Source organism: Natrix helvetica (assembly GCF_964273705.1).
Source record: "Natrix helvetica genome assembly, chromosome: 13".
Lineage (NCBI taxonomy): Eukaryota > Metazoa > Chordata > Lepidosauria > Squamata > Natricidae > Natrix > Natrix helvetica.
This window is the reverse complement of record NC_138557.1, coordinates 4,045,122-4,072,740: the sequence shown is the minus strand read 5'-3', so window position 1 is coordinate 4,072,740 and position 27,619 is coordinate 4,045,122. Positions and strand designations below refer to the sequence as shown.

The 27,619-nt window shown below is 46.9% G+C and overlaps 2 protein-coding genes across 5 annotated transcripts; one reads left to right on the top strand and one right to left on the bottom strand.

Moving 5' to 3' along the window:
* Positions 1 to 48: 48 nt before the first annotated feature.
* On the top strand, positions 49 to 14,854 carry DHRS7B (dehydrogenase/reductase 7B). Of its 4 annotated transcripts, none has more exons than XM_081965677.1 (8): positions 54 to 92; positions 1,436 to 1,505; positions 6,601 to 6,767; positions 6,951 to 7,066; positions 8,410 to 8,620; positions 9,457 to 9,549; positions 9,687 to 9,839; positions 11,313 to 14,854. In XM_081965677.1, the coding sequence occupies exons 3-8, from the start codon at positions 6,617 to 6,619 to the stop codon at positions 11,516 to 11,518; spliced, it is 930 nt and encodes a 309-aa protein (XP_081821803.1). In that variant the 5' UTR covers positions 54 to 92; positions 1,436 to 1,505; positions 6,601 to 6,616; the 3' UTR covers positions 11,519 to 14,854. The 4 variants fall into 4 exon arrangements, with proteins under 4 accessions (XP_081821802.1, XP_081821803.1, XP_081821805.1 ...); XM_081965678.1 differs by having other exon boundaries at positions 72 to 89; XM_081965676.1 differs by lacking the exon at positions 1,436 to 1,505 and having other exon boundaries at positions 49 to 89.
* On the bottom strand, positions 14,592 to 26,672 carry TMEM11 (transmembrane protein 11). Its single transcript, XM_081965683.1, has 2 exons — positions 26,396 to 26,672; positions 14,592 to 15,538 (listed from the first exon to the last, which is right to left on the bottom strand). The coding sequence occupies exons 1-2, from the start codon at positions 26,653 to 26,655 to the stop codon at positions 15,022 to 15,024; spliced, it is 777 nt and encodes a 258-aa protein (XP_081821809.1). The 5' UTR covers positions 26,656 to 26,672; the 3' UTR covers positions 14,592 to 15,021.
* Positions 26,673 to 27,619: the final 947 nt, after the last annotated feature.

Sequence of the window (27,619 nt, the reverse complement as noted above, 5' to 3'; positions counted from 1 at the left end):
GTCTTGATTGGATGCAGCGGAGAAAAGGGGTGGGGAGAAGGTGTCCTTCCCAATTCCGGGTATGTGATCACTGTGATGGGAGTTGCAAGGTAGCTGGTATGAAACCTGAAAGGGGGGGGGGAGTTGGTGGGGGGGAATATATGTTGGTGGGGGGGGGGGGTGTCACAATTTTATAAATAGGGGGAGCTGGTTATATAAATCCGGGAATATGGGAAGAGCTGGAGTTGCTTTCCCCACTCTTGCATGTTTGGACATTGGATTGCAGTGCCCATCATCCACAGCCAGTGTAATAGCTGGATAGGGGGTGTTTTTCTTTGGGGGCGGGTGTTTCATATTTAGCAAGAAAAATAAATCCAGAAGGAGGGTTGATGGAAGAGGGGTAGAGTTGCTTTCTCCACTGTTGCGTGTTTGGACATTGGATTGCAGTGCCCATCATCCACAGTCAGTGTAATAGCTGGATAGGGGGTGTTTTTCTTTGGGGGTGGGTGTTTCAGATTTAGCAAGAAAAATAAATCTTGAAAGAGGGTAGGTGGAAGAGGGGTAGAGTCGCTTTCCTGACTCTTCCATGTTGGGCATTGGATTGCGGTCCCCATCATCCACAACCAGTGTAACAGCTGGATAGGGAGTGGGTGTGTGTTTCATATTTAGCAAGAAATATAAATTTAGAAAGAAGTTAGATGGAAGAGGGGTAGAATCATTTCCCCAACTCTTCCATGTTGGGTATTGGATTGCAGTGCCCATCATCCAGCCAGTGTAATAGCTGGATAGGGGGTGGTTCTTTGAGAGGGTGTGTATATATATATATTCTTGCTAAATATTGGGAAGCCTGGCTACATAAATCGAGAAAGAGGGTAGATGGGAGAGGGGTAGAGTCGTTTTCCTAACTCTTCCATGTTGGGCATTGGATTGCAGTGCCCATCATCCACAGCCAATGTAATAGCTGGCCATGATAGACATTCCCATCCAAAACAGGCAGAGGGTGCTGGTTGCAGAGGGGGTGAATGGAAAGGATGGGGTGGAGAGTGACAGGTTGAGGCCATGGCTGCATTGATGGGGATGGGAATTGTCATCCAATGGTTATGGAAGGCAATGGATGGAAACCATGTTAGGGTAATGGGTAATGGAAATCCTCCATACATGGATGGGGAGGGAGTTTAGAACAATGTTTCTCAATCTCAGTAACTTTTGGTGTTGCTGTTACTTGTGAAGTCGTGTCTGACCCATCGTGACCCCATGGACCCCATGGCCTTCTTGTCCTCTACCATCCTCTGGGGTCCATTCAAGCTCACACCAGCTTCTTCGGTGACTCCATCCAGCCACCTCCTTTTCTGCCGTCCCCTTCTTTTGCTCCCCATCATTCCCAGCATGAGGCTCTTCTCCAGGCAGTCCTACCTTCTCAGCAATTTTAATTTAGTTAATTTGCTTCAATTCCCAGAATTCCCCAGCCAACAGCTGAAGTCCAGACTTCTTAAAGCTGCCGATGTTGAGAATCTCTGGGTTGGAAGGTGAGACTGGGAGTTGATCTTAAGGCAGTTGTCATCTATCACTCTAACTTACCTTGTAGGATCATGATTGGGCTATTTATGTATCTAATTTGTTAATTAATAGTTATTCGTTGTTGTAAGTCTCTGTCTTCACCATGGACGATGAAATAGCTGCATTTTAGCTTTGAGTTTTTGTCCACAAAGTTCTTGGGATTAATTTAGGACAGTGTATCTCAACCATGACAAGATGGGTGGACTTCAGCTCCCAGAATTCCCATAGTGGCCTGGGGAATTCTGGGAGTTGAAGTCCACCCAACTGTGAGCTCTTACCATGAGAAAAGATGGTTTGGGAAATCCAGAACATTTGCCATCTTGAGTCAGCCTTAATTATGTTTGCCTCAAAGCCAAACTGGAGTCTCAGCATTTTTGTAATATTAACATAGAAGGCTTGCAGCTAGATTCTGTTTTTTTCCCCCCTCCTTCTTGGAATTAAGAGCCATCCGATGGAACTTCTCAGGAGAATGTAATCATGGTATTTTAATCCGAGACGATGTCGAAAAAAGATCAAGCTGGCTGAGGGACTCTCTCGTATTATAATTGCTGCTGGGTTGGGATCCTTAACAAGTCGACTCTTGTTGCGTCTTGATCTGAAACTCTTGAGCAATTTAATTTGGTTCCATCACTTCAAGCAAGTTCAAAAATATGTAATACCGCAATTGAATGGATGTATGGAAAATGGGCACAGGCAATTATGCATATGTGCCTTACGTGCATAGTGAAACAATGGAAGACAGAGTGATTTCTTCCCTGCTTGATTAACCATCTGTTGGGAAGTTTCCTTCATCCAGCACAAGATGGAGTAGATTGTCCCTAATTCAGAATTTACAACCTCCATTTGTGATTTGTAAAAGCTCTTGGGCCTTATTGGCAAGGAACGGGAGGAAGGAAGTATTTGTTGTGGCCCGCCAGTGGCCAGCAGAGCTGGCAGCAGATTCGGACAGTGAGGAGGTTGGGGAGGAAGATGGGCCAGTCCTGGAGTCTGGGGAAGGCTCTGATGAGGGCTCTGTGTTGGAGGCAGAGAGGGGGCCAGGGCCGTATGCCAGTTATCAGCTGCCTTCAGAGTCAGACATCCGTGAGGCAGACGAACAGCTGGAACCTGTTCCCAGTGTGCGCATGTGCAGAGTTGCCAGACGAAGGGAACAGCTAAAGAAGAGGGGTCGACTTGGGAGTAAGGCCACAGGTGGATGAATGGCCCCTCCCAGAGGAAATAAAAGAGGAGCGAAAGGGGAGTGGAGTTTGCAGGAGACAATCAGTTCGCTTAATTGGTTTGTGACTCTCCAAGGCTCCTTGCCAAGTTCTGCAGAGATCGTCCTGGCAGCTCTCCAAGCCAGATAAGGTCTGTGACTGTAAATCCTCCCTCAAAAGACTTTGCTGGATGTGAATGAGCAGAATTCACAGTCAATTATAAAGGGGGTTTTGTCGGGTCAAGGAGTTTCCTTCCTGCTCTTGGGAAGCCTCGGTCTGAACAGTATTTGAGGACAGAATTCCTTGTGGCAAGGCCTGGCGAGAAAAGAACTAAATTTAGCTTGCAAAAAAAGAAGGGCCAGAATTTTTAATCCCCCCCCCCCCCCCCCCCATGTAGGTGAAGCAATTTTGAATCATTAAATGCTGGCGAGCACAGTCTGGTGCTGTTAAAATTAAAAATAGTTAGCAGACAGCTTCCAGTGCAGTAAATGATTTTTTTTTAAAAAAAGAAAGAAAGCTACTTTTGATATATATATATATATCTGCATTATGGGCCTCAGTACATGCGCTTTCAGCACCCAAGGAAAAAAAAAGGTTCACCATCACTGATCTATTTATCCATTTCTGCACATCTGTTTTTTTATATATATATATTTATTATTTTCTCTTCTAGAGGGATTTCCACAGCTTTCTTGTCTGGTGCCTTCACTACTAGATCAGATTGGATCTCTGAACTAGAAATACCCCCGTTCTAGGCTGAACCAGTCCAACAAAATGTAGATATTCATTCTGCGAATATCCACAGGACACCCATTCATTCTTGAAATAATAGACATGCCTGTAACATGACAGTGTGTTACTTGGAGGCTGTCTCTACACTCGTGTGCCACTTCTTAGCTTGGCCACCAGCCCTTTATCTATTTAAATCTTTCGGCTGGCGGGGTTAAAACCTCCAGAGCCCAGCATGGGACACTGCTCTGTCATGGAAGCTTCTCTTTTTCCGCGAGGTAAGACCACCTTAAGGTATTCACGAGGACGCCCCCAAACCTGAGACTTAGGAGAGAAAATCTGACGCTCTCTTGCTCGTCTCCTTTCTCGGTTTCCCAGTTAGGATTTATTTTGCATTAGGCGGTTGTTTTTTTCTTTTTTAAAAAAAACCCAGCAGGCCTCTTTAGCCTGCCTTCATAGCATTGATTGCAATATGGAATTGCTGGAAACGCTCGTCCGAGAAGCGACATTAAAGTTAATGGTTGTTCCCTCTGTGGGCACAGTGGGTGGGGGGTGGGGGTTTCCTTGAAAGGTTCACTGTGCCAGGTTTGTCTTGATGGCCAGTTTAAATTCAGCCGAAGGAGGTTTTAAGAGCAGCAAATGTTGCTGTTCTGACTGAGGCTTCCCAAGAGCCCGAAGCAAACTCCTGTTTATGACAAAAAAACCCTTTTATTAATTGACTGTGAATTCTTCTCATTCACATCCAGCAAAGTTTTTCGAGGGAGGATTTACAGTCACAGACCTTATTTGGATTGGAGAGCTGCCAGGCCAATATCTGAAGAACTTTGCAAGGAGCCTCGGAGAGTCCCGAACCAATGAAGCGAACTAATTGTCTCCTGCAAACTCCACTCCCCTTTCGCTCCTGTTTTATTCCCTCTGGGAGGGGCCATTCATCCTCCACCTGTGGCCTTACTCCCAAGTCGACCCCTGTTCTTTAGCTCCTTCCCTTCATTTGGCAGCATGCGCACACTGGGAACAGGCTCCAGCTGTTCTTCTGCCTCACTGATGTCTGACCCTGAAGGCAGCTGATAACTGGCATACGGCCCTGGCCCCCTCTCTGCCTCCCCTCATCAGAGCCTTTCCCAGACTCCATGACTGGCCCAGGTTCCTCCCCAACTGTCCGAATCTGCTGTCAGCTCCACAACTGGCGGGTCACAACAGTTCCTTTGTTTTATCTCAGGAGGGATGAAGGATTTCTCCATTAACAGTTCCGCAGCATGGGTTTTTCTTACGGTTCCTTAAATCGAGAACTGTACATGTATCGGAGCAGCTAGTCCCATTTGGCAATGAATATGTAAGAGGGAGCATTTATCTTTCACTTGTTCTTCTTCAATTATTCAGGAAGACGTTGAAATAAACGTACGAGCCTCTTAACTGGGGAATTATTTATTGTACGCCGTCTTGTTCACGGCAAGACAATTTTCTTAATATTTAAATACAGGTAATCCTCCGTTTATATCTGGCTGTTTTAGTGGCCGTTTGAAGCGAAGGAAGAAAGGAAGGAAGGAAGGGCCATAGTGGCACAATGGTTAGAATGCAGTATTGCAGAGGGACTCTGCCCATTGCCAGGAGTTCGATCCTGTCTGGCTCAAGACTAACTCAGCCTTCCATCCTTCCGAGGTGGGTCAAATAAGGACCCAGATTGTTGGGGGCAAGAGGCTGACTCCGTAAACTGCCTAGAGAGAGCTGTAAAGCCCTATGAAGCGGTATATAAGTCTAAGCGCTATTGCAATTCATTGCAGTAATTAAGTTAGTAACAGCTGTAATAACTGAGGCAAGAAAGGTCGTAAAATGGGACAAATGAACTGTCTGGCTCAGCAAAGACATTTTGGGCCGCTCAACTGCCGTCGTAAGTCGAGGACTACCTATAGACATTGGGTTTTTTTTTTTAAAAAAGTCATTTCAAAGAGCTTTGGGAATTTCTGCTGCCTTTCTCATGTCCCTGACGTTGCCTGAACGATCTCCCTGTAAAGACTCACTGTTAGAACTTTGTCTCAAGTGAGAAGACCGGAAATGGTTTGCTTGGCCCCGGGTTTAGTTGGAGCAAACTTCCTTCCAGATCCGGGCAGTCCCAAGCACAGTAAGGCGTGTTGTCTGACTCTGGATCCAGTGTCTTCTCTCAGGTGGACGCAACAGAAGGCAAGGTGGTCTTGGCATTTTGTCGAGTTAGTTTTGCTTGGCATGTGTGTCTGTGTGGTTTTCGCCTCCTGTTTGAACCGGAGCTTGCTCGATGACAACTTTGCTTAACGATCGGCATCCCACTTCGCTTAAGAAGCTAAGCGAGTTGTGCAAAGGAAGTGAAAAAGTACGCACGGGGCATTACGAAGCTCACCTCGATGACGGTGTTCTGATCCAGGCCTCCTTAACAAGCATGAAGCAGAGTCTTGGTCCCTGCAAAGCCTCTTCTGTTGACACGGCTGTCAATTCCTTTCCTTCACCATCAGCAAGGCTTTCAGAGGAATGTTTATCCACACGAACCTTATCTCACTTGGAGAGCTGCCAGATAACTAGTTTCCAAACGCAGGGCAAGGCAAAACTTGGCACAGAGTCTCTTATAGTCGCAAACAGAACTTTCCACTCTTGAAACAACCGAAGGAACGAATAGTTTCCTGCAAAAGCCCCCTCCCCGTTCCCTGCTTTTTTGCATCCTATGGGAGGGGCCAATCACCTCCAAGGTGTGGCTTTACTCCAAAGTCGACCCTGCTTTCTTAGTTGTTCTTGTCTTCTGGCAGCCCTGCGCATGCGCACACTGGGAACAGGCTCCCGCTGTTCCTCTGCCTCACTGCTGTCTAGCTCCCTCTCTGCCTCTGATGCAGACCCTCCTCTGAGCTTTCCTCAGCCCCCAGGACTGGCCCATGTTCCTCCCCAACCTCCTCACTGTCCAACTCTGCTGCTGGCCACTGGCGGGCCACAACAGACATCTAGGTTTGAAATCTTAAATTTTACACTAATCATCACTTTAACACGCTGGCTGGGGGAATTCTGGGAATTGAAGTCCACCTGTCTTGAAGTTGACACGGCTGACTTAAAACGAGTTAGCGATCAATCTATTTCACGTGCCTTTTTTTGTTTTTCTTCCCCTCATTCCTTTCTGCCCTTCCAGAAGAAATCAAAAGCTCATGGATTTCACCACGGGGATCCTTCTTCCGCTGCTTTTCGGTGGCGCAGGGATCTTCGCTATCTTACAATTGGTCAGACGATTCCAGGCAAGGTCCTATCTGAGAGATGCAGTAGTGGTGATCACCGGGGCGACTTCCGGATTGGGGAAAGGTAAGGTTTTCTCCTGAAATTCAATCCGGCGAAGAAGAGGGATGTATCTCCTGCTTCTCCATGGTTAGACCTGCACTGCAGACTAAACCAGGACGTGCTTGGGTTTATAATCACACAGATTTTTCTCTTTCTCTCATACACACACACAATCTCTCTCTCTCTCTTTGCTTTCTTCCTGGCCAGAATGCGCCAAAGCTTTCCACGTGGCGGGATCCCAACTGGTGCTGTGTGGCCGAAGTCGAGAGAAGCTTCAGGATGTTCTCCAGGAGTTATCTGCTGCCACTGACGCCCTCAAAAACGTGAGTAGTGGGCGAGAAAGCAAGAGGCAAGCTGGGAAATTGATATTGTTGCTCCCACCTGCTCGACTTCGAGAATGCAATTGCCTTTTGAAAAAGCACCTTGGGGACAGCAGTGGTGTATACACACCTCTGTTAAAGGGAGAATTTAATTTGAGTTTCTCTCCTTGTTCCTGGTAATACCTTGGGACAAGCTTCCAAAATAGAAAGAGGACGCAATGTAAGTTTACAGGTAAGTGCTCGACTTACAACAGTTCATTTAGTGGCCATTCAAAGTTACAGGACTGTAAAAAGTGACTTATAGTTTTTCATACTTATGACCGTTGTGGTCACTTTTTACGACCTTCCGACAATCAACAAGAGAAATTTACTTAACAACCCCGTGTTACTAACTTAAGAGCAGCAGTGATTCCTGAAAAACAAAATTATAGGCCAATCTCGCTGCTAAATACTGATTATAAAATATTTATGACAATAATGGCGGAAAGAATTAAAAATATATTAAACAGAATCATAACACCCAGACCAAAAGGGATTTTTACCCAACAGACACATAAAGAACAATATACGAATGATAATGGACATATTAGAATACTAGGAGATACACTCAGGAAAACAAGCAGCATTGATATTTATTGATGCACAAAAAGCATTCGATAACCTGAATTGAGATTTTCTTATAAGTCAATTAGCAGTAATGAACTTCGGAGATAAATTTATCCGGATGATCAGCGCAATATATTCGAGTCAGAGGGCAAAAATAATACTAAACAACAGAAGCAACAGAAGATTTCAGCATAACCAAAGGGGTAAGACAGGGATGCTCTTCATCCCCCCTGTTATTTATCCTCTCAATAAGAGACATTGATGGTACGAATTAGGCAAAACAAAGACATAAAGGGATTGAAAATTAGAACACAGGAGTACAAAGTGCAGGCCTTTGCAGACGATCTAACATTTATCATAGAGGAAGCCCTAGAAATTTGACTAAAACTATTACAAGACATAAACCAATTCAGTAAAGTGGCAGGGCTTAAAATAAATAAAGAGAAAACTAAAATATTAACTCAGAATTTAACCAAAAGATTCACTTAACAACCGTGGCAAGAAAGGCCGTAAAATGGGGCGAAACTCACATCACAAATGAGTTTAGCATTTAGCAACGGAGCTTAGCATTTGCTAAACTCATTTAGCAACGGAAATTTTGGTGCTCGTTGTAGTCATAAGCCGTGGAGTTCCTAAACCATATAAGGCAAGGCTGCAAATGCTGTAGCTGAAAATATTTGGGTGCAAAAAGTTGTGTGTTTTTAATCTTCCCCCCCCCCCAAAAAAAATTTTTTTCGCAGGTCCACAAACATCAGATTGTGGCTTTTGATCTCTCGGATATCAAAGCGGTCGTGAGTGCTGCGAAGGAGATTTTGAGCTGCGTGGATCATGTGGATATTTTAATTAACAACGCCGGGATCAGCTACCGGGGCACCATAGCGGAGACTGTGATAGAGGTGGACCGGAAAGTGATGGAAACCAATTATTTTGGCCCTGTCGCTTTGACAAAAGGTGAGGCTCAAGACGTCGGTTTCCACTTCTTCCAGGTGAGAAAAGACCGAAAAGAAAATTAAAAAAAAAAAAAATCGGATCCGAGCAATGTAGCAAAATCATGAATTAAATAAATAACGGGAAGAATAGAATAGAGACAAAGCGCAGTTTCGAACACTTGGCAACGGGAATGCACTTGCGATGGGTGCAACCGTCATTTTTGTCTTTATAGCAACAGCACTTTGACTTATATACCGCTTTACAGTGCTTTACAGTCCTCTCTAAGCAGTTTATAAATTCAGCATATTGCCCCCAGTAATTTGGGTCCTCGTTTTACCGATTTTGGAAGGGTGGAAGGCTGAGTCAACCTTGAGCCGGTCAGAATCGAACTACTGGTAGCCGCCAGTCAGCAGAAATAGCCTGCAGCACTGCATTCTAAGGGAGGGTGGGGAGAGGCGGAAGGAAGGAAGGAGAAAAGGGAGGGAGAAGGGAAAAAATGGAAAGGAAGGTAAGAAGCAATAGCAATAGCCCTTAGACTTATATACCGCTTCACGGTGCTCTTCACCGTATATTTGCATTCGTGTATTTATGACGGTCGATCACAGCTGACTTCCAACCACCGAAGTCGGCGGGGGTGGGTGTGGGGAGCTGGATTCTCTTACCGACCGTGTGATTCACTTCAACCTCCATGCGCAAAAGTGGGTAGAATCGGGAGACTCAACGTGTGCCTCGCCCAGCCGTGGAAATGCTGCTCCCGACAATGGCTATAAGTCGAGGACTCCCTGCAGTTATTATGGTCGTGTTTGAAGATTTTAATTTCACCTCCTCCACCCCCACCCCCCCCTCTTCCATCCCAGCCCTCCTGCCTGCCATGATGAAGAGGAGGAAAGGGCACATCGTAACCATCAGCAGCGTGCAAGGCAAAATCAGCATTCCTTTCCGCTCGGCGTGTAAGTCTTTGCTTTCCTCTGCGGCGCCTTGCGAGGGGATCTTCTCATATAGCCCCCTTTGGGAAAAATGAATTGCCCACCGGCTGCTGTAGGCACTCGTAGGTTGGTGATCTTCCTATCTCCTTCACCCTCTTCAGATGCGGCCTCCAAGCATGCAACTCAAGCCTTTTTTGACTGTTTGCGAGCCGAAGTGGCGCGATTCAACATCGAAGTGACGGTTGTGTGTCCCGGCTACATCCAGACCAACCTTTCGCTCAACGCCGTCACATCAGACGGATCCCAGTATGGAGGTGAGGACCGGTTCTCCTCCTTTCTGCTAATCAAGGAGACTGTTTGTGTAGTCATTTATCCAGACATCTCCAGACCAGCAATTACCGTATTTTTTTGAGTATAAGATGCACTCCCCCCCCCCCCAAGAGTCTGCACTGAAGCATTCTGCAGGCTTCATCAGGGCTGGGGGAGGGAGGGAAAAATGCCCCCATTTCAGTGAAAAACGGGGGCGTTTTTGCCTTCCCCCAGCCCTGATGAAGCTTGCAAAGTTTCTCCTGGGAGCCAGGGAGGACAAAAACTTTTATTTCTTACTTCGAAATCTTGGTGCGTCTTATACACCGGTGCGTCTTATAGTCCGAAAAATACGGTAGGCTGTAAAAAAAAACCACTGAACCGTAGAGGCATACGGTGTTGAGATGCTGTGAAGGGCTCATGGTAGGGGAGGTTGTCCCCTCAGCTGTTAGGGGGGAGCTGGTCGGCCCATCTGGAATTCAGCAGAGATGTTACGGCCGCTCCTCAGAATGGCAGCACGAAAAAGGCATCTGACAGCCCCCCCCACCTCCCTCCCCGAAAAGAGGCCGTTGAGCTACCCAAGTTTAATTGTACAGAATGCACTTGGGCATTGCTGGCAACGCAGAGGAGGTTGGAGGCTGCTGTCTTTCTTTGCAGAACAGCTGCTTCCTTTATAATGAAAGTAATAAAAATGACAACAAGCAGGGAATTTGGAGGGCTGAAGACTTATTAATGAGCCCTAGCTTTCCAGCAGGTTAAGGTTGTTATATTGAGGATTAGATAAAAGTCTGTAGAGATTCTCAGTCCTCCAGGTCAGGGTTGTCCCAAAGGCGCTTTTTCAGGAGGCAACGAGTGTTTTTTCTTTCGAAGACGTTTCGCTTCTCATCCAAGAAGCTTCTTCAGCTCTGACTGGATGGTGGGGAAGGGAAGGATTTATGCTTCTTGCAGACAGCTGGTCATTTGCATCCTTTTAGAGGGTCATTGAGGCCACTTGGAGGTGTATTTGTGTCCTCAGGGTCGCCTGAGTGGTGCAAATGGTTCCTGTAGTCTGCAGTATTTTGCCCCTCTGGAAATCCATTCCTCCTCCCGCACCATTCTAAGGATGTTCATCCCAAATTGTATAGCTAAGAGACTGTAGAGATTCTCCGTCCTCCGGGAAAAACAACGAGAATCTCTACAGACTTTTAGCTATACCTCTAAGTGGCCTCAACGACCCTTTAAAAGGATGCAAATGACCAGCTCTGTCTGCAAGGAATATCAATCCTTCCATTCCCCGCCATCCCAAGTCAGAGCAGAAGAAGCTTCTTGGATGAGAAGCGAAACGTCCTCACAAGAAAAAAACAACAGCAAGGAAGTCCACTTGCCTCCTGAAAGAAAGCACCTTTGGGTCGAGAACTCGCCGTCTTTGCGTTTGCTCATCCGTGGTAGAGAGGAAGTTTCTCCGCACCTTAAAAAACGCTCTCGCTTTCTATTCGATGCAGTGATGGACAAGACCACCAGTGAAGGCAAGGCAGCCGCGGATGTGGCTCGACTGGTCCTCAACGCCGTGGGGGAGAAGCGAAAGGAAGTCTTGGTGGCCGGTGTCCTCCCTGCGCTGGCGCTCTACCTCCGACCACTCTGCCCCACTCTCTTCTTCACCCTCATGGCCAGGAGAGCTGGCAAGGAGGAAAAAGACAAGGACTCCTAGTCCGCCTCCATAGACTTCGCCACATCAAAAAGTGTGGACCCAAGCTGCTAGGCCTTGTATCTTACACCGGTGAGGAACTGCAAGAGCTCAACGTTTCATCCTTCGCTGCACTAAGAGGCGGATTTTTGTCTGGGGACAAGAAGCATTCGCCCATGGAGAGCTTTCTGGGCCCTGCGAAGCATTCTCTGTATATACTGTATTTTTTGGACTGTTAAGGCGCACCGGAGTATAAGACGCGCTATGATTTTGAAGAGGTAAATTAAAAAAAAAAGTTTTTGCACTCTGCAAGCCTCCCAAACCTTTTGCACGCCTTGTTTTTTGCAAAAAAAAAAAAAAAAAGGCATGCAGAGCTTTGGGAGGCTTGTAGAGTGCTCCTGGGGGCCAAAAACTGCCCATTGTTTGCCCCCCCCCAGCCCCCAGGAACATTTTGCAAGCCTCCCAAACGCTCTTGCACATCCATTTTTGCAAAGGGGGAGGGGTTTCGGGAGGCCAACAATGCTGTATTCAGTGTATAAGATGCACCCAGATTTTCACCCTCTTTTTTCATTGAAAAAGGTGCATCTTATACTCTGAAAAATACGGTTAACGCTTAGCCAAGTCATGTTAGATTTAGGGAACGGAAGGTCCCTGGCCGATGTGCTGCTGCTTTCCGCTCGGTGGATCTTCAGAAGACAACATGCCATCAATAGCTGGATATTTTGAGTTCTTTTTCTCACCTGTCTTTCAAGCTTAACTTTCACACTTGGTTTTCTAAATGGGAGAGGAAAAAAAATATGAGTCGCTCCCCCCCCCCCCCCCAAATAAGACCCAACTGGAAAAGCAGCCCCTGGCATGATTTTTCGGGATGCTCTTAATATAAGCCCTACCCCCAGAAATAAGCCCCAGGTAGGATAATCAGCCAGATGGATGCATTTAGTACTGTGTTTCTCTGAAAATAAGACCTACCGTATTTTTTTGGACTATAAGACGCACCGGAGTATAAGACGCACCAAGCTTTTGAAGAGGTAATTAAAAAAAGGTTTTTGCCCTCCCCAGCTCCCAGGAGCATTCTGCAGGCCTCCCAAACCTTCTACACGCCCCGTTTTCTGTGAAAAGCCGGATGCACTGGGCAGGATTTCAGGAGGCCAAAAATGCTGTATTCAGTGTATAAGAAGCACCCGCATTTTCACCCTCTTTTTTGGGGGGGGAAATGGTGCGTCTTATACTCTGAAAAATAAAGTAACTGGAAGATAACCCCTAATAATGCATCTTTGGAGCAAAAATTAATATATGACCCGGTCTTATTTTCAGGGAAACACAGTATTAAATTATTCCAAGTTAAAAGAAAATGGCAGTGATGCCATTTATTGGACACTTATAGGTCTTTAGTATATGTAAGATAGAGGAACTACATATATCTGGTTAAACTACAATGGTTTTTCTTCTTCTTTTGACTGGTATGGTGTGTCAGCATAGCCCTGGGTTCAATAAACTGTGTGGCTTAGCATGACATGGAAAACTAAGGTTTATGTGTTTGCCTCTCTCAAAAAATCTCAAAAACTTTGGACAGTGGCAAAATCTGCATTATTCTACCAATGATTTAATTAATGGCTTGATTGCGTCTGATTTTGGCCAGCATAGCAACTAGGAGCATAGTACAGATAAACCTCGACTTACATTCATTTAGTGACGGTTCGAAGTTACAACAGCACTGGAAAAAAATGAGTCATGACCATTATTCGCACTTACGACCGTCACAGCATCTCCATAGTCCTGCGATTTACATTCCGATGCTTGGCAACCGTCTCACATTTACGACAGTTGCAGGGTCTCCGATCAGGGGATCCCCTTTTGCCACCTTCTGACAATCAAACCCAGTGGGGAATCCAGATTCACTTAACAACCGTGTGACTAATTTAACGACGGCTGTGATTCACAACAGCTGTGGCAAGGATGGTCGTTAGGATGGGGCAAAGCTCACTTAACAAATTTCACAATCGGCAACATCAATCGGGGGGGGGGGCTCAATTGTGGTCGTTGTAAGACGAGGACTACCTGTACAGGCTGGTTGCCAAGCGCCCCAATTCTGATCATGCGACTATGGAGAAGCGACGATGGTTATTACATTAAGTCCCTTTTTTCAGCGCCGTCATAACTTCTCACTGCTTACAACCGTTTGTTGTAAGTCAAGGACGATCAGTTCTTTGCCTTTTCTACTCTAACCTTAGCAGTTTTCAAGCAGCCGAAAACCGCAAACCGAACTCGCCATCCCGAAATGCAAATTACTTGAGTGTTAAACCCATTCATGGCCCATCGGCTGCTTCCCTGCTCCTCAAAATCCAGAGCCTTTGCAACATCTGCTTGCACATTCTGCGGAAAATAAGCTTATGGCTACAAATAGCAGAACCCCTCCGTGCGTTTTCTTTGAGATCAGGCCAAACAGAAGCTGGGATGATTTAATCACTCTCTCCTCCTTTTCATTTTAAAGAAAATTGCTGCACTAAAGGCTTGCAGAAAATATTATGACACACTTTTTTCCCCTCAAAAAAAGAGGCTGAAAATCTGGGTGCGTCTTATACACCGAGTACAGCATTTTTGGCCTCCTGAAACCTCTCTCCTTTTGCAAAAATGGCCGTGCGTGGCCTTTAGGAGGCTTCCAGGGTGCTCCTGCGGGCTGGGGAGGGCAAAAGTGAATGGAAAACAGGCTGTTTTTTGCTCGTTTTTGCCCCCGTTTTTGAATGGTCTCTTCAAAATCTTGGTGCATCTTATACTACAAAAAACACGGTATTCTGTTCCCTGTTATTGCATGGGGGGGGGGGGGGGGGAAGGGCCACGGCAAGGAGAATCCACTGGGCCTCCTCGCGTTTTGACACCCTTGCTGTAGATTCTCTCAGTCTACTGACGAGTGAGGGAGCTCATTCGGACAATCTGTCCTTTGAAATTGGGCTCCACCCCCGCTGAAGAGTTTCCTCCCAGATGTTTTTTCGTCCCAAAAGAAAAAAAAGGACCTCTGGAAATTCTCATCCTTTAATGAATGGTCAGTGATATCGTTGAGCTGGTTCTGTAGAATACAATGAAACAAGATACTTAAGGGTTGTTGTTTTTTCCCCCACCCCCCAAGGGTGGGTGGGGTGGGGGAGGATGGGTGGAGGAACCAATATCGACCCACCAACCCCCTGTATTGTTTTCCTTGCACCGAGATCCCACGACTGTTGTCTTCATTGCTCGTGCGCCGCAGATCTGAGGCATTAAAAAAAAAAAAAACATAACAGGAATCCCTTGATGCGTGACGTGTGATTGTTTCTTCCCCCCCCCCAAAAAAAAAAATAATAACCAAAGCAACAACAATAATAATAATAATAATAATCGGGTAAACCGAAAGAAAACGGCTTTCCAGGCACCACTTCAAGAGGGAAAAAAAATAGTCGAATTGTTCCTGTAGGAGAGTCCTTAATACACCTTTAGCGCTTCGGATGGGTTTCTCTCCCCTCCACCCCGCCCCTTCCCTCCGTCCTCGGCCGCAATCATACGGCGTAGAGTTCGTACACCTTCTTTACACAGTACGCCAGGGCCGCCAGGGCTATTGTGTTGTGGAGTCTCTTCCTGTGCAGATCGTCCTTCCTCACTAGCACCACCGGGGTGGAGGTGGTCAGCGTGTGTAAGGGCAAGCGGGAGAGTTTGTAGGCGTTGTACTCCACCTGGTACTTGCAACAGGGGTCGAACTGCCAGGAGATGCCGTAGAGGGTGCAACAGGCCACGCTGAGCACGCCGGCCGGCAGAGAGATGTAGTGGGAATAATCCAGGGGGAGAGCCAGAGGGGTGAAGAGGCAGGCCGTGCCCGCCAGCACCGCCGTCTTGTGCAGGCAGTTCCCCACCGTGATCCAACGGGCCGTCTCGTCCCCGATGCGGGTGGGCTCGATCACGATGTACTTGTACTGGGCCTCCAGGGCTTGCTCCAGCTCGTATTCGAACTGGTCCTGCGCGTTCTCCCCGTTGTAGATTTCGTGGACAATGTAACAGTCCGTGGCGGATAAGGAGACCCTGTGGGAAGGAAGAGGAGAGGGTTTACTCAGAAGGGGTGGGGGAAGAGGCCTCCCGCCTGTCCCTGTGCCCTCCCGATCAAGGGCCTCTGGGAGACCATCGCTGGCACCCTGGCAATAGCCGTTTTTTTTGCCGTCTCTGCCCACTCCGTCGTCTTCTTATACTCCGAAAATACGTTAATTGGAAAACTAGCAGATTGAACGATTGCCCGCTTTGTCTGGTTGGGAAGCCCCCCTGTCTCCATTGACTATTGGGCCTCTAGGAAAGCCACTTCAAAACCTTGAGGTCTTCTTGAACGGGGGAAGTGGTGGACTTTATGGGTCTCCAGAGTTATTCTAAAGAGGCCTCGGGGGGTTTGATAAAGCCAGACCGGCTCCCAGCTCTTTTGTCAAACGGGTCAGCAAAAAGGCAAACGGCTTCAAATCGGATTCTGATCCCCGAGAACCAAGCGTCTGAGTTATTTTGCCAGCACTGGGCTGGGTGTATACAAAGTGAGCTTATCAACTTAGCACATTTTGAAGCCACCGCGTCAGGGGAAAAAAAAAAAGAGCTATTGACAAAATCTAAAGCTAAATTATATGGCCCGAGAGAGGTCTATTGTCCAGGCCAGGATGTGAGCGAGCTTTGGAACACCTCTATTCAACGCATTCATTCACTGGGGCTTCGGGCCCCTCACAAAAGCAGGATTTGGGGTTTCACGGGATTTGTTTAGCGTCTGTCTCGCATGCTGGCGTCGGTAAGGCAGGGACGAACAGGGTGGATTTTAAGTGCTTTGGCCAAATCTCTTCCCTATCACAATCTTAAGCCTGGGAGAGAACCACCTTATTTTAGAGTTGTGTTTCTCCTTAATGTGAAGATGGGTGGACTTCAACTCCCAGAATTCCCCAGCCAACCATGAACGATAGAGTTGGAAGGGACCAGAAAGATCACTAAGTTAGTGTTTCTCAGCCTTGGCAACCTGAAGATGATGGACTTCAACTCCCAGAATTCCCCAGCCAACCATGAACCATAGAGTTGGAAGGGACCAGAAAGATCACTAAGTTTAGTGTTTCTCAGCCTTGGCAACCTGAAGATGATGGACGGACTTCAACTCCCAGAATTCCCCAGCCAACCATGAACGATAGAGTTGGAAGGGACCAGAAGGATCACTTAAGTTTAGTGATTCTCGGCCTTGGTAACTTTTAAGATGGGTGGACTTCAATTCCCAGAATTCCCCAGCCAGCCATACTAGCTGGGGAATTCTGGGAGTTGAAGTCCACTGTATAGCTGTTATAGAAGCTATTTATACCTACGGGAAGAGAAACATGAGCGGGTGGGGGGGAACTAATGCAGGTACATTACGGGTTTCCGATGACATCTGATGGGGAAGAGTGATGCTGCCCTATTTGAATTTTGATCCCACCCAGCTGTTCCCATGGCTTTAGGAACAACTGTAAGAATATTATATTTGAGAATGTAAGCATATTATAAAATCAGATGTCGCTTAATTTAAGGACAAACATTTAATTTTACCTTTTTTTTAAAAAGAAATCCAGCTATAGAGGCCAAAGAGACCTTTAAAAAGCTGGTCCTGAGATTAAGCGGGCTTTAAAAACAGTACAGAAAATGGGAAATCTCACTTATGAATTATGCATGGCACATTAACCGTATACAGAGGCATCGCTGGCCGTTTCCTGGATCAATCTTAAATATGCACGTAAGGTTTGTTCGCTGTTTATAAAAATAAATGGTCTGTTTGAACAGCAAACCGAGATCGAAATTTCCAGTCATAGCTCCTGGAAAGGGATGAATTCTTTCTTTGTGGAGAGTTGTGATGTCTCACAAAATTCAACTCACGCAGCGCAAGGTCTACCAGAGAGGGTACCTGGGTGGTGCCACTTCACAGCGGCCCTCCAGTCCCACCCCACTGGAGGCTGAGAGTTTCTGCACACCTTCAAAGGAAGTGGCTTGGCTATCCCACCTAGGAATACAGGTAGCCCTAGACCGGGTGTGGGCAATGTGTGGCTCCGGAGCCGCATATGCGGCTCTTAGGTCTGTGGCTCCCTGTCGGCTGAACCCACCACTGCCTGGCCCCGCCCCTTGCCCTCCCCTTCCAGTCACTCCTCGCCTGGCCTGAGATGAGAGGGGGGGGGAGGGAGGGAGAGGAGGGGGGAGGGGAGAGACGGACATTTCCCACAGAAAACACCGGGAACCTCAAAACCTGGGTAGGCGTGGCAGTGGGGGGGAGGTCATGTGACTGGGAGTGAGTGATGTCAAGTTGGCCACACCCACCCAGTTTTTCTGGCTCCAAGTGTTTTTTTTTCCCTGTGGGAAATGGGTACAAATGGCTCTTTGATTGTTTAAGGTTTCAGACCCCTGCCCTAGACACTCGTTTAATGACCGAAGTTACAATGGCACTTGAAGGAAGCGACGTAGGACCATTTTTCACGCAATTGTTACGTCTTCACGATCAACATTCAGACACTTGGCAACCGGCATGTACTTATGACGGGTGCAGAGTCCTCTGTGTGTGTGTGTGTGTGTGTGTGAGAGAGAGACATGATCCTTCTTTGCGACCTTCAGACAAGCAAAGTCAATGGGGGAAGCCAGAGTTACTTTACAACCTTATTAGTAATTTAGCAACATCAGCAATTCCCTTAACAAAATGCGGTGAGAAAGTTTGCCAAACACGGCAAAATTCACTGAACGACTTGTGTTGTTTAGTTGCAGAAATTCTGGGCTCAGTTGTGGTCATAGGTCAAGGACTTACTACCAGTATTTCCCAGGTTAGCTAGAACGTGCTTCCCTTCCAAGAAACAATCTGTTCTTTAAGTGGAGGATTGCTATGCAGAAATGCAGCAAGGATCTTGCACGAAAGAAGGGGAAATACTTTACATTTTCCTCTCTAATAAAAGGACAAAGTTATATTCCTATTCAGTTCTGTCTCATTACACGAACCAAAGTTTGGAAAATACAAGCAAGAGAGCGAATCTCTCTTTAAGTCACGCAAGCAACCCTTTAAAGCAAAAACGCCAGCCTGCTACGAATGTACCCCAGGATTTATGCATATTGGAACAAAAACTACCCCGGGGAAACAAATTATCTACAGAGCAATCCAACTAGTTGGGTAAGGATCAATTAATAATATTTATTGCTTTCTTGGCACTTTCTGAACATTCAGAATGTATTTATTAAAAACAGGCCAGAGATGGTTAATTGTGTTAATTAAGGGCACCCAGGTTCACAAGAGAGAGAAAAAATTAAGCCAATGATTTATGGCGGAAACATAACATTGCAAACTTGAAACAGCCGCTCATGTTTAAACTGGGCATTTAACAGATTCCAGTTTTACACAAAACAGGAGCACAGGAGGCTAATGTTAACATGTGGAGTGGAAAACCAGTTTGGTGTTGGTAGCAATTAATGTTAAGCCTACAAACCAGGAGATGGTGAGTTCCAGATCTGCCTTAGGCACAAAAGCTAGCTAGGGCACCTTGGGCCAGTCACTTTCTCTCCACCCTGGGAAGGAGGCAATGGCAAACCAGCTCGGAAAAACCTTGCCAAGAAAACCGCAGGCAATCTTTTGAGATTCACACAACACTGAATGGATCAATTTTTTAAAAAAATGTTATGCATCTTTAGATACAACAATTGAGCCTTTAGACCAGTGGTTCTCAACCTGTGGGTCGGGACCCCTTTGGGGGATCGAACGACCCTTTCACAGGGGTCGCCTAAGACCATCAGAAAACACATATTTCCGATGGTCTTAGGAACCGAGACACCAATTTTATGGTTGGGGGTCACCACAACATGAGGAACTGTATTGAAGGGTCGCGGCATTGGGAAGGTTGAGAACCACTGATTTAGACCAAGCCCTACCCAGATTCTGGAAGATTACTTGCATTGACCCAAGCCAAACATCAAGAAACTAAACCAAATGTCCCTAAAAAAAATTAAAATCAATACTCTGCCTATAGCTTTGGACAGTACACATCAAGCTAACCTACAGCCTAAGTTTCCCAAATAAATCACAACAGGCAGCGGTCAAAGATCACACAAACACACATTATGGATTAATAAGGCAGGATCTAAAGCACTATCGAAGGACGCTGGAGAATAATTGAGCGCTAGTTTATTATGCAACCTAATTAAAAGACCCACCCGGGCCAACAATCATCCGTAACGTTGCTGGCAGAAACTTCAAAAAAGTTTAAAGCATCGCAGCTATCGGTTCAATTTCCCATCGCCCCACACATATTGTATTTGAGGAGAAAACCGACTTGGCCTCCGATATCCAAAGAGAGAACGTCAGACGAGTCCCGATACGATGAGCCAAATTCTAGCACTTTTTTTCAATTTCTGTAACTCAAGAAATTTAAGAAGTTTCTCAACTCTGGCAACTTTACAATAGGGGGAGGTGGGGGAGGGGCTCAACTCCCAGAATGAAGCCCACCTATCTTGAAAGTGCCAAGGTTCAATGCAATCATAGGGCAGGGGTGTCCAACTTTTAAGATTTATGGACTTCAACTCCCAGAATTCCCCAGCCAGCTGAGGAATTCTGGGAACTGAAGTCCACAAGCCTTAAAGTGGCCAAGGCTGGAAAACTGCTGCAACGGTGCATTATTGATCCCACTAATACTCCTCCTTTCATACCCATAGCCTGAAGGGACGCGGTGGCTCTGTGGCCAAGACGCTGAGCTTGTCGATCAGAAAGGTCGGCAGTTCAGCGGTTTGAATCCCTAGCGCCGCGTAACGGAGTGAGCTCCCGTGACTTGTCCCAGCTTCTGCCAACCTAGCAGTTTGAAAGCATGGAAAAATGCAAGTAGAAAAAATAGGAACCACCTTTGGTGGGAAGGGAACAGCGTTCCGTGCGCCTTCGGCATTGAGTCATGCCAGCCACATGACCACGGAGACGTCTTCGGACAGCACTGGCTTTGAAACGGAGATGAGCACCGTCCCGTAGAGTCGGGAACGACTAGCACGTATGTGCAAGGGGAACCTTTACCTTACCCATAGCCTTTCCTTCAAAGCTAGCCAGCAGTCCAAACACAACTTCAGGAAAAAGGGTCAGGGAAAACAGCTCTGAATTGGAGGACCCGAAGGACTGGGCCCATTGGGGAAATAGGCAGATAACGGGTGAACATATTTCATTGTATCTAAACTGCATTCCTAGCTGCAGCCAGCGACTCTTGGAGATGTTTCGGAAAAAGCAGCGGAAGAAAAAAACTATGTGGGAGAACTCTTAAAAAGGAAAGAATCCACTGTGATGCCATTATGGCTTGCCCAGAAACATGAGATCTGAATTCACCACATGGTTCAAATAAGAATTTTTCTGGGACAGCTGCTTGGAAGCCTTCAGGACAAGAATGCCTATCAACCCTCCCACATTTTCAGAAATATGGATATATTATATATATATAATCAGCCAGCAGAATATGTTTCCCAGGGTAAAGGTAAAAAAACCACCACAGCTAATTCTACTTTAAGGTGAGGGAGGAAAGGGAATATTTCCAACAATTTGGGGCGGGGGGAGGGAGGAAGAAACTTTTATTATCGAGCAAATAAATATTAATAAATGCAAGCCAGGGTGTGTCCTTGTAATTCCGGATAGGATCCCAGAATACAATGGAAACATGCTTTAGAGCTGGGAGCATGTGGAAGACTAATTATAAAATGTAGCCTTTGCCTCACGTTAGAGCAGTTTTTGTGTCGTAGTTAAGGCACCAGGCTGGAAACTAGGTGGCTGTGAGTTCTAGTCTCACTTCAGGCGTGAAAACTAGCTGGATGATTTTTGTGCCAATCACCAGGAGACTGGGAGTTGTAGTCCTGCACTGAACATGGAACCCAGTTGGCTGATTTTGGGCCAATAACCAAGAGACTGAGTTCTAATCTCACTTCAGGCATGAAAACTAGCTGGGTGACTTTGGGCCAATCACCAGGAGACTGGGATTTCTAGTCCTGCATTAGGTATGAGACGGTTGGGCGACTTTGGGCCAGTCCCTCCCATCGCTCTCAGCCCAATCTACCTCACAGGAAGGGCTATGATGGCACAGTGGTTAGAGTGCAGTACTGCAGGCTACTTCTGTTGCCTGCTGGCTGCCTGCAATTTGGCAGTTCAAATCCCACCAGGCTCAAGGTTGATTCAGCCTTCCGTCCATCCGAGGTGGGTAAAACGAGGACCCAGATTGTTGGGAGCAAGAGGCTGACTCTGTAAACCGCTTAGAGAGGGTTGTAAAAGCACTTTGAAGCCGTATCTCAGTCCATGTGCTATCGCTATTGTTGTCATGGGGAAAACAGGAGGTGGAAGGAGTATTAGGTATGTGTTTGCCCCTGTGAGTTAGTTATAAACAGATTTTAAAAATCTAGTAAATCAATAAAAATAAATCAACTAGAGAGACTGGAGCAATAAAGCATCTGCTTCAACCCCCATTTCCTCACTGCGGTTTAATGGTTAACCCTGTGAACGAGCAACCCAAGAAATGCAAACTAGACAACGATGTCATCTTTTGATTGGCAACCCCTTGATAACAAAATTCACGTGTGGTTGATCCAATCTTTTGCTGGACAATGGATAGCATGCAAGTATTTGTAGCCAAGTTCTCTAGAGCCGGGGTCTCCAACCTTGGCTCCTTGTGGACTTCAACTCCCAGAATTCTCCAGCCAGCTGACTGAGGAATTCTGGGAGTTGAAGTTTACAAGTCTTAAAGTGCCCTAGGTTAGAGACCCCTGATCTAGAGGTGGTCCTGGTTTTAGTATCTTTTGGCATCCTTGTTTATATGACATATATCCTGAAAAAAATTAAGCTCTTTTTCTTTCATTCCTTTGCAGATCCAACTATTTTAATAATAATAATAATAAACCCTCACAGCCCATCATGCATCAAGCTGCACCGTGAAGTTAGAAAAGTTTGTTGCAAAGTTTGAAATTGGCCAGTAGAATAAAAATTAAGTTGCAGTTTTCAGACTTCGTTACAGAAGAGTTGGGTTGCAACTATTTTTTCTTTCAGAAACTAACCGAGAGGAAGAAAATAAAAACATTTATTTCCCACGTTTCATTCAGGAGTTCAAGTCCTCCCTCTTATCTTCCTCCCAACAATATTTACTTCCCACGGCAACAAAATATCCTTTTTTTCTATCTTGCCAAGGGTGAAATATTTAAACACTGACAAGCTGAGAGCCCACCCACAACCCAATTAATGCCATGCCAGCCCCCAACCTAATTTTCCAAATGCAAGACAAATACATTACCCATATAAGAAAATACAAATCAACCAGCACCAACAATTGTGCACCCAGAAGTCACTTTTGGAAGATTCGAGGGAATGTTCAGAAAATGACAACCTAAAATTTAAAAAATTAAGACTTGGGATGGGAAGAAATAGTGAATTGAAGACTGAATGGGTCTTTTGTCATTCCTATCCAGACAAACTGATCTGAAAGTGAGTTTCAAAAAAGACCAGCTACAAGAATGATAGGGGAAAAGATGCTGGCAGGATAATACGAAATGAAAAGTGGCTGATGCCTTCATAATTAAAAGCAACGTACAAATCACAAATCAAAGGAGTTCCTTGGATAACTGGACTGACAAAAAGGAAAAAAGACTCATTAAAGCTTGGAAGGACTTTGTGAGAAGGGACTTAAAAAAAGATGGAATCAAATTCTAGAACATTGTTTGATGGGGTTAAAGATCAAGATTGTTAAACCAAAGAATGTAAAGTTGGTTTATTTGATCAAGCTTAAAATAGATCTGGTGCTTATGACTGATCATTCTTAATGGCCTTTTGCTGACATTAAGACTGAAGATTGAGGCTTTTAAGGAAAGTAACTAATAGGGAAGAAGAGACCATTTGTTATATTTTAAAAGAAGGTGATAAGTTACTAAAATAGTTTGTACTTGTGATGAGGAGAAGTTATTTATATGTATGTGTGTGTGTGTGTATCTTCCCGTACTATATTATTTCTTTCTTGCAATTTTTTTTTCTTTTGTTCTTTATCTTTTTAAATGTAATGTTTTAAATAAAATGTCTATAATTTTTTTAAAAAAATCAGCAGCATTGAGGAAGTACTTGCAGAAGCGAATTAGGACACTTGTGTCTCCCTGATTCCAACATGTAGGAAAGAAAGGCGAGAAGTTCCTGAGCTGAGGATGGATCTTGACTTCTCCCTTCCCACGTGCTCCCCCAGATGTCCACCCCAACCCACAATGAGGTGAGCTCACTGCCTTGATATAGAGAGAGATAAAAAGATCTAATCATCACCATCATCCTTCCCTCTTCTAAGCCAAGCCCATCCTTTTTCACAAAACCTGGGCCTTTGCAAAACAGCCGGACTCTTTCCTCCCCCACCCAGGACTTCTGATCTGACCGAGGCTTCCCAAAAGCACGAAGCAAACTCCTGGTCCAGACAAAATCCCCTTTTATTAATTGACTGTGAATTCTGCTCATTCACTTCCAGCAAAGTCTTTCAAAGGAGGATTTACGGTCACAGACCTTCTCTGGCTTGGAGAGCTGCCAGGCCGATATCTGCAAAAATTGGCAAGGAGTCTCGGAGAGTCACCAACCAATTAAGTGGACTAATTGTCTCCTGCAAACTCCATTCCCCTTTCGCTCCTCTTTTATTTCCTCTGGGAGGGGCCATTCATCGTCCACCTGTGGCCTTACTCCCAAACTGTCCCCTGTTCTTTGTCTGGCAACTCTGCGTCTGTACACACTGGGAACAGGCTCCAGCTGTTCTTCTGCCCCACTGATGTCTGACTCTGAAAGCAGCTGATAACTGGCATACGGCCCTGGCCCCCTCTCTGCCTCCGACACAGAGCCCTCATCAGAGCCTTCCCCAGACTCCAGGACTGACCCATCTTCCTCCCCAACCTCTTCACTGTCTGAATCTGCTGCCAGCTCTGCATATCCAGGAGAACTCAATCTATATCTATTCTAAGGTTACCCCAACAGTATCTATGGAGATTCCCAGTCCTCCAGGTCATGCTTGTCCCAAAGGTGCTTTTTTTCAAGAGGCAACTGGACTTTTTGGGGAAAAAATTTCTTTGAAGATATTTGGCTTCTCATCCAAGAAGCTTCTCTAGCTGGATGGTGGGGAATGGAAGGATTTATGCTCCTTGCAGACAGCTGGTCATTTGCATTCTTTTAGAGGGTCATTGTGTCCTCCGAGTCACCTGAGTGGTGCAAATGGGTGGGGAGCCTTCTGGGAACTGCTGAACGGACTGTGTTGTAGACCGGAGATAGATGATGTCATATCCACCCCCCTCTGTTGAGAGAGGGCTGTTCAATTGGGACATAGATGGCCTCTTTGACCCCTCTTCTTTCAAACCAACGGTCCTCCCTGTCCAAACTGTGGACTTCAAAAGAGTGGCCTATGTCTTTGAAATGCAGATGGACTGCTGAATCTAGCCCCTATGGGTTTGTTCTTCTATGTTGTGCCAAGCGTTTAGGAAGTGGTTGAAGGCTCCATATCCATTTGCACTACGCCGATAACCCTGAGGACAGAGATAAACCTCCAAGCGGCCTCAATGACTCTCTAAAAAAGAATGCAAACGACCAGCTCTGTCTGCAAGGAGCATAAATCCTTCCATTGCCCACTACCATCCAGCCAAAGCTGAAGAAGCTTCCTGGATGAGAAGCGAAATGTCTTCAAAGAAGAACCAGAAAGTCCAGTTGCCTCTTGAAGGAAAAAAAAAGCAACTTTGGGTTACCCCAACCGAATCTTGCACGGCAGGAAATCCTTCTCCCCTCCCCCTCCCATTACTTTGACTCTCTCCAAAATTAGGAGGGTCCCTTCTGGAGACGCTACCTTCCTACACACATACACACACCACACCCCAATTCCTGTTTTGGACCCTCTTTTGACCCTTGTCCACCCAAGGTCATTCTCACAACCCTTGACTGGTTCACATGACCAGCCCCAACCTACCCTCCCATCCATTCCTCCCTCTCCCCCCAGGCTGGTTTAAATCCCCTTCCCTCATTCCTCCCACCCTCTCCCCACAAGGCTGCATTCACCCCCCCATTCCTGCCTCCGCCCCCCCCCCCAAGCCTGGTTTAACCCTCCCCCCATCCCTTCATTCCTGCACCAAGGCTGGTTTAAACCCTCCCCATCTCTCCCTCCCGCCTGCCACCCCCAATACTGGTTTAATCCCCCATCTCTTCTTCCCTGCCCCCCACTCCAAGGCTAATTTAACCCCCCTTGGTTTAAGCCCCCAATCTCTCCTTCCCTGACTGGTTTAACCCTCCATTCCTCCCTCCTGTCGCCCCCCCCAAGGGTAGTTTAACACCGCTTCCCTTCTCCCCCCAAGGCTGGTTTAAGCCCCCAATCTCTTCTTCTCTCCCTCCCTGATTGGTTTAAACTCCCCCCACATCCCTCCATCCTTCCCCCCCTAAGGTTGGTTTAAACCCCCTCCCCATTCCTTCTTTCCTTCCCCCCCAAGATTGGTTTAACCCCCCCATCCCTTCCTCTCTCCCTCCTGCTCCCCCAAGTCTGGTTTAACCGCCCACCCCAAACACTTCCAGCTTCAAAAGCCCTGGCAGCTCAACTCAGGGGGGGGGGGGGGTCCTGGACCTCCCCCCCCACCCATCCCCACCCCCATTTAATCAGGACGTGCAATCCAATGGGTGGCTTTTTGGGGGGGTGGGGTAGGTCTCAAAGGCCTGGAGAGGGAGGGAGAGAATCGGCGGGGGCGTTCCGGCCGCGCTGGGGACGATGGGGGTTGTAGTCCTTGCTCCTCTTTAACACCCCCCCACCACCAGCCCTCAGCCTTTGGCCTCCCAAGCGGGGAGGGGGCTCGCAGGCCTCCCGGGAGCCGCCTCCTCTGCCCCACCAGGCCCTGCTCCAAGGACCGAGGAGGCCCGTCTTGCCCGGCGGGACTCACCTCTCCCTGGCGGCGCCTCCGCCGCCGCTGGAGCTGCCGGGCCCCGCGCGCCTCCTTCCCCAGGCCGCCATCTTGGAAAAAGGCTTCGCAAATGTCTCCGCCGAAAGGGGCAGCGGAGGGCGGGGCTGGGCGGGGGGCGGGGAGGCAGGCTTTGGGAGCCGCCTCCCGAGGGCTGCCGGGAAACGGAGTCCGGCGAGAGGGAACTGAGGCACGCCGGGCAACGGGCGCTTCCTCTCGCACAAACTACAAGCTCCAGCCATCTCGGCGGGAGGCGAAAAAAAGGGATACCTGGGAGCGGGAAAAAAAAACCAAAAACCGAACGCTTTGCCTCTTGGGAAATGCAGTCCTTCGGCAAGGGAAGGCGGAGGGAGCAGCCGGAGGGGGAAACTACTTTTCCCAGGGAAGGGCGGGGAGAAGTGCGGATCACGTGGGAGGCTCAACGAAGGGCGGGGAGAAAAATAGTTTAAGCCACACGGACGGAGTTCTGGCCCCGCCCACTCTGCGCGGCTCAGCCAATGGGAGCCCGGCACCTCGTTTCTCGGGCTTCGGAGTCCGGACGCACGTTGGCAATGGAAAATAATGAAATTAAATGAAAGGCGGGCGGGGGGAACCACGTGCCGCCGCTCCGTAGCAAGCAGCGCTCGCCATTGCAAAGAGGGTTGGGCTAGATGACCTCTAAGGTCCCTTCCAACAGCGTGCCTCCCGTCCCTGCCCTAATGTTTCTTTTTATTCGTATCCATTTGCATGTATCCATAATCATGTCCATACTTATATCTGCTATCTAATTCATGCTTGATGAAATAAATAAAATAAAACAATAAACAACTCAGTTACTGTGAAGGTGTTATGGGACTTTTCAGGAGGGATAGTTGGTGGGAAAGTCCTACGGGGCAATCCTCAAACCAACATCTTGATAAAACCATGGTTTGTTGAAAAACGACCCAAAGGTCACACTAAGCCAGAAAAGAACTGGGAAAACACCAAGTGGGCACTTTAAATCTGGTCGCTTTTAAGAAGGGTGGACTTCAACTCCCAGAATTCTCCTGCCAGCATTAGCTGACCAAGTTTGAATACCTTGCTAACTTGATTTAACATATAATACAATAATACAATAATACAATAGTAGAGTTGGAAGGGACCTTGGAGGTCTTCTAGTCCAACCCCCTGCCTAGGCAGGAAACCCTATACCGTTTCAGACAAATAGCTATCCAACATCTTCTTAAA